Raw genomic sequence first — 6,492 nt, 5'->3', positions numbered from 1 at the left:
GGGGTTGTCGAGGTTGGCAGTTGCTGTCCATCACTTTCTTTTAAAGTGAACTAGAACTTTCAATTTCCGAGCAAAGGAGCCTCCTCTAAAGCTTATACAACCATACAATCCATTAAAACTGAAAATACCGCCGGCCATAACTTGCAATCCTTGTTCCAAGACTCTGGTGGTCTGTATCAGCCCCAAAAGCCTTGTTATATGATTTTTCGACTACTTTGAGTAAAATGACTATCTCATAATGTCTGTTAGATGCATTTTAGGACAACGCGACGTGTAGGGGGGGGGGATAGAACCCCTCTGATCACTTTTACTCTTAACAAGGGCATTAGAACTTCTTATTTCAAACCCAATGAGCCCCCTCCAAAGTATATTCGACCAACGTTTCTTTAAGAACCTTATACGCCCCCAGGGTATTACTTACAAAACTTTGGCCTAAGGTCTGTGAGGAATAAGGATATAATCTTCAAAGACATAATTTTTGGACATTCAACTACTCTGAAATAAATTGCTATTTCAAAATGTTGATTGAATGTTTATGGAGAAATGATTGGTGTGAGAGGGGTGGGGGCTGGAGCTCTCAAATCGCTTTGGACTGTTTAAAAGAGCACTATAACTTCTAATTTCAAATCAAATAAGCCTCATCTGCAGTTTGCATGACCACGAGCTCCATAAAATCTTGTATTACCCAAGGGCATAACTTACAATCCTTGCCCCAGGGCTCTGGGGGATAGTGTCAACCCTGATGGCATTGTTATATGCTCTCTGGATTATTTTGAACAAAATGACTAGCTCACTATTTCAATCAGATGTGTTTGGTAAAAAGAGGTATAGTTGGGGAGGGGGAGGGGCTGGTTGCCCGCTATCACTTTTTAAAGGAAACTAGAACTTCCAATTTTCAACCAAATGAGCCTCCTCTAAAGCTTATACAACTATCCCTTCCACAAAAACCTTAAATGCACCCGAGGCATGACTTACAACCCTTGCCTTCAGCCTCTGGGGGTCGGATTAAATCCCCAAAGCCTTTTTATATGATATTTAGACAATTTTTAAGAAAATGGCTATATCAAAATTTCTATTGGATGTATTTTGAAGAAACACGACGTCTGTGGGAGAGGGGGGTAGCTACCCTCCGATAAATTTGATTCTGAAAAAAGGCACTTAAACTTCCGAGTACCAAACTAATAAGCCCCTTCCGAAGTTTATACGACCCTCCTATGTATTAAAAACCTTGTATGCCCCCAGAGCAAAACTTACAACCCTTGCCCTGAGAGCTGTTGGGGGGTTGTCATTCTCAAAGAAATAATTGCAGGGTCTTTCAACTACGCTGATCAAAATGGCTATATCAAAATTTTGATGAGATGTGTTTGGGGAAATGATGGGCTTGGGGGTGGGGTTATTTGCCCTCCAATAGCTTTTGACTATTAAAAACGGCAGTAGCTCTTTTTCCAATTGCAATCGAATGAGCTCTTTTTGAGTTTCTATGAACACTCCTTCGATACGAGGTGCCCTGGCCTAAAACCAAAACAATAAAACAACAAGAAAAAAAAATGCATTATGCATACACCGCTCTTAATTTAGGCAGTACTCTTGTGCTGTCAATTATGTCCCCTATGTATGGGGGCAGGAGGAGGGAGGGGACCTATGAAACGAGAAGACATGAAAGATATATAAATAAATAAATAAATGGCAAACCTTACCTTAGACCTTAGTTCCTCCAGAGCCACCGGTGGCGCATAGGGTGTCGACAAAGCCTCTCCATTCGTCTCGTATTGGTGCTGTAGCGATGACGTCTTTCCATTCAGGTATTAGTGAAGTGCCGGCCGTCCTCAGATCTCCATCATATGTTCGTCTCAATGTATTTTTGGGGCGGCCTCTCTTTCTTCTACCGTCTGGCTTCCATTCATTGGTTGTTCGAGGAAGGCGGCTCTCTTCCATTCGAAGAACGTGTCCCAGGTATGTCCATCGCCTTCTTTTCAGCAACTCAATGACGGGAGGTTGACCTGTTCTGCGTATTTCTTCATTTGTAATTTTTTGTTGCAAGCTTGTATTCAACATTCTTGTGAGCCTCATATTTTCAAATGCAAGGATCCTTTTTTCAAGCTGGGTGTTTATTTTCCAACATTCACTTGCGTAAAGGAGAATTGAGAGTACATTGCTGTTGAAGAGTCGAAGCTTCAATCGCATTGAATATTTATTACTTCTCCAAACAGGCTTCAATCTATTGAAGGCAGCTGTAGCTTTTCCAATTCTACGTTTAATCTCGGTCGAGATCTCTCCATCACAATCAATCCAGCCACCCAGGTACTTGAACTCCTGGACTTGTTCTAGATCCTTCTTTTTGCAATGGAGAACAAGTGGCGAGGTTGTGATAGCCATGCGCTTCGATTTGTCAATGTTTATCTTTAGCCCGACATTCTCTGCATTTTTGGTAATAGTGTCAAGTAGCTGCTGCAGCCGTTCTTTAGACTCTTCAAGAAGGAAAACGTCGTCCGCGAAGTCCAGATCGAACAGTCACCCCGTAGCCCAGTGCGAATCTCAGGGCGTAATCTATTATAATTATAAAGAGCATGGGGGAAAGTATACATCCTTGGTGAACACCAGACATGATCTTGAAAAAACTAGTTGAACCGTTTTCTGTCTTTACGCAACATTCCGATTCTTCATTTAAGCGCTATAATCATATCTACTATTTTCTCGGGAATTCCATAATATTTCAAAACTCTCCACAAGCAATCTCTGTCAACTGAGTCAAATACCTTTTCAAAGTCAATGAATAGGAGGTAGAGCTTCTTGTTCCATTCTTTTGATTCTTCGACAAGCATTCTCAGTACAAATATGAGATCAGAATAGGATCTCCCAGTTCTGAAACCATGCTGCTCTTCTCGTAGAGTTGCGTCTACTGCTTTCCGCAGACGCTGCAAAATGACGGAGGCTGATAGTTTGGATGAGACAGGGAGAAGATTGATGCCTCTCCAGTTATTGCAGTTCATCAAGTCTCCCTTTTTGAAGAGTTTGACTAAAATGCCTCTGCTCCAATCTCTTGGGGCCTTCCCTAAGGTCCATATTTTGGTGAAAAGGGAAAGCCAAATGGATATGCAGGTACTAATTGAGTACTTCAGCATTTCTGCTGAAATGCCATCAATACCCGGGACTCGTCCATTTTTTAACTTCTTTGCTGCATGCATGATCTCCTCAGCACTCAGAGGATCTGTATTGATGTCTAAATACATAAAAGGGATATCAGGTGTGTTTGCTTGATCACAAGTTCTCCGTCTTTTCAAAAGTTTTTTGAAATGGGAAGCCCATCTCTCGTCAATTTTTTCTGGATCATATATAATCGATCCATTTTCGTCCTTGACAAGGGTGATTCGGCTGCTTTGTTTTCCTACCATCTCATTTTTCAATCGGTAGACAGTTTAGGAGTCACCCTTCCTAGCAACTTCTTCAGCTAGAGCTGCTTTCTTTTCAAGGAACTTTCTCTTGTCCTTTCTTGCACTCTTTTTTACCTCTTTATCTTTTTCTTTGTATAATTGTTTTGTTGCCAGCTCTGAACACCTTGTAGTATCTATGAGCATGGCTTGCTTGAGTGCCTTTCGTTCGTCAATCAGTTTCCATGTTACGTCAGAAATCTATCTTTCCTTTGGTTTCTTTCGGAAACCTAGATTTTCTTCGGCAATCGTCATGTATGTACTTTTTATTGTCTCCCATTTCTCTTCAACGCTTTCTGAGTCATTTGCCTCAATAGCCAAGGCATCAAATTTGTTCCATAAGGATATACAGAAATCTCCGCGGGTTTTTCGATCCTGTAGCTTGTCCGTGTCGCACAGTTTCTTCAGATCTTGCTGTGTCTTCTTTTGGGCACGTAGTTTGATCTGCATGTGGGCGATCATGAGCATATGATCCGACTGGGCGTCTGCTCCTCTATACCCACGCACGTCTAAAGGGATTGTACGCCACCGTCTGGCGATCAGGAAATGGTCAATCTGGTTTCGTGTTGAACCGTCTGGAGATGTCCATGTGTACTTGTACTCATTTTTATGCTCGAAGAGTGTCCCACCAACGACAAGGTTATTACTTAGCGCGAAGTCTACTAGTAATGCACCATTTTCGTTAATCTGGCCAAGCCCATGCGGTCCTAGGACTTCCAGACAGTACTTGTGATCGGCTCCTACTTTGCCATTCAGATCACCACTAACACATAGAACATCATGTTTGGGGACGTCTTTGGTGACAGCTTGCAAGGTTTCATAGAAGCTATTTTTGACATCATCATCCGCCTCATTGGTAGGAGCGTAGCATACAATGACAGGAAGCTTGGTGTGTGTTGTAGGTAATCGTGCAAACAAGATCATTTCGTTTATTGGAGTCCATTTGAGCATTGTGTGGTATGCTGCAGGGGACATTGGGAATGTCAAATGACAAACATTCCCGTTTAAATCTTAGTATGAACCTGTCCATCATTTATGTCGGTAAGCGGATGTCCGGCTACCATATGGTGCACACATAATAAATTGCTTACTCCAAAAATTTTTACAAGAATGTAGGAGACTAGAGTGTAATTATGAACCAGCCCCCCTTTATTGTTTTCTGAAGACTTCTGTTCACTTAAAAATTTGGATATTAAAGCACTCCTTTTTAGAACTTTGGTATACTCTCTCTCCCCTCTTCCCCTCCCCCAATGAAAAGAACTGCACATAATCCGGCAAACTTACATTAGAGATTCCACCCTACTCTAAATCCTCCTTTTATTGTCTTCTGAAGACTTATACACTCTTAAAATTTGGATATAAAAGTGCATCCTTTGAGCCTAAAGGCACACTCCCCTCGAAACACAGGTTCCTCTGGCCCTCCACTATAATAGCTGTCGCAGTATTATACAGCACTGTACGCAATTTCGCCATGCCTCAAACAAAACAACTTACTTGAATGAAGCCTTAAACAGAATTTTTATATCAACCGTTTATTTTATACGGAATATCTGCATCTTCAGGAACCAATGCTCTACCATGCTTTTTCAATGTAGCTGAAAATGAAAAAAATGGTGTTTTACACAAAGCTAAAAATTTACCACCAGTTAGCTTTAGAACGCATGATGGTCTGTTTATATGTTTTGGTTAAGTTTTTCTATAAGAATATGTTTGAAGCATCTGAACAGATTTTCGTGATCATGACAATAGGGTAACTTTCCGAACACGGATCCCTTTCCATCCAAACCGACTCTGGAAAAGAGCAGTGTTTCAAATTTTATTGACTAAAAGGCAGGACACAATGGGTCAAAAATAGCTTGGATTTTCCAGATCTGTACAGATTGATACTAAAATCAGTGCAGATTTGTACAAAAAACTTATTTTTGGTACCTAGAGGTCAAATCTGAGTGGATTTTCCATTTCAAGCTGCGTTCTATTTACGATTTCAAAATCAGCAATTTCGTCAAAATTTTATTTCTGCTGCTTTTGATTTGAATTCTGTCTATTCAGTAAGTCGACAGAGACTCGGAAATCTAACGGATTTCGCATTTCCTTACAGTGCACGATGCAAATCCTCTGTCGACGGAGAGACAACAGATTTTTTCCTTAGTCGTTCCCGAGAGAACAGTTTTGTCAACAGAAAATCAAAAGTGCAAATATTTCTTTGTCGACGAGGAAAACAAAATCAAGCGACAAAAAGACAACAATTGCTGCCAAAATACAAATCGAACTGGTTTCAACCCGGCATCAAATAGTTGACAGAACAGATTAACTTTTTGACCGAAATCGCTTGCTGTACAATTAGACACCAAAGAAATACTAATATTTCTTGGCCGGAACTGGAGTTAGGCAGTTTTCTGGTTTTAGGCAACTTATTTTTGGAAAATCACGGCAGGAACTGATGGGTGTCTGGAGCCTATCATTAAAAACAATGTCAAAGCGTGACATCAGGAATATTGCGTTGGATTCCTAAAACCAACTCAATTTCAAAGCTAAGCGACACAAACTATGACGCTCCAATCTGCAGCGAAAGACCAAGGAACCAGTAGCCAAAATGTCACTGACACAAAGATTACCATAAAAGTTCTTTGGCAAATCTTTTGCTTATTTCCAAAACAGGTAAAGAAGCAAGCCAACTCAAGAGGCAGTCACGAACTGCGGCATTTTTTTGATGAAGTCATCTTTGTGATCGAGGGCTTGGATTTGGGGAATCAGTTCCGTAGGTACAGTTTAAAATCATAAAAAAGTGTATGTTTTCCGGTTTCCAAACAACCGAGTTTGACAAAGAGAGGAAGAACTTCTCACAATACGCTGGACGACACAGGTCTGCCGATGGTGGAACGCAAGTCCCAGAACTGGGGAAAAACGATACTTTAACTGATCAACAGAAATCGACAGAACATGGACCTAACCAGCCTGCAATTACCTTTCCCGTTGTTAAAAAAGTAAGATACAAATACCCAAAATATCAAAACCGTTTTGTAAAAATCTATTGCAGCAAATTTTTTTCACTTCGAGCATTGCA

General features: G+C 40.9%; 1 protein-coding gene across 1 annotated transcript; it reads right to left on the bottom strand.

Moving 5' to 3' along the window:
- Positions 1 to 3,629: 3,629 nt before the first annotated feature.
- LOC136040113 (craniofacial development protein 2-like) lies at positions 3,630 to 4,403 on the bottom strand. The gene has a single exon (XM_065724585.1). It carries the CDS (start codon positions 4,401 to 4,403, stop codon positions 3,630 to 3,632), a length of 774 nt encoding a protein of 257 aa, XP_065580657.1.
- Between the last annotated feature and the right edge of the window lie 2,089 nt (positions 4,404 to 6,492).

This window comes from Artemia franciscana, chromosome 1, assembly GCF_032884065.1.
Source record: "Artemia franciscana chromosome 1, ASM3288406v1, whole genome shotgun sequence".
Classification (NCBI taxonomy): domain Eukaryota; kingdom Metazoa; phylum Arthropoda; class Branchiopoda; order Anostraca; family Artemiidae; genus Artemia; species Artemia franciscana.
The sequence above is the reverse complement of the archived record's forward strand: the minus strand, read 5'-3'. Positions and strand labels throughout refer to the sequence as shown.

Bases quoted from the DNA above. Each gene is read 5' to 3' on its own strand.
- LOC136040113 (XM_065724585.1), bottom strand. From the start codon at position 4,403: ATGTCCCCTGCAGCATACCACACAATGCTCAAATGGACTCCAATAAAC.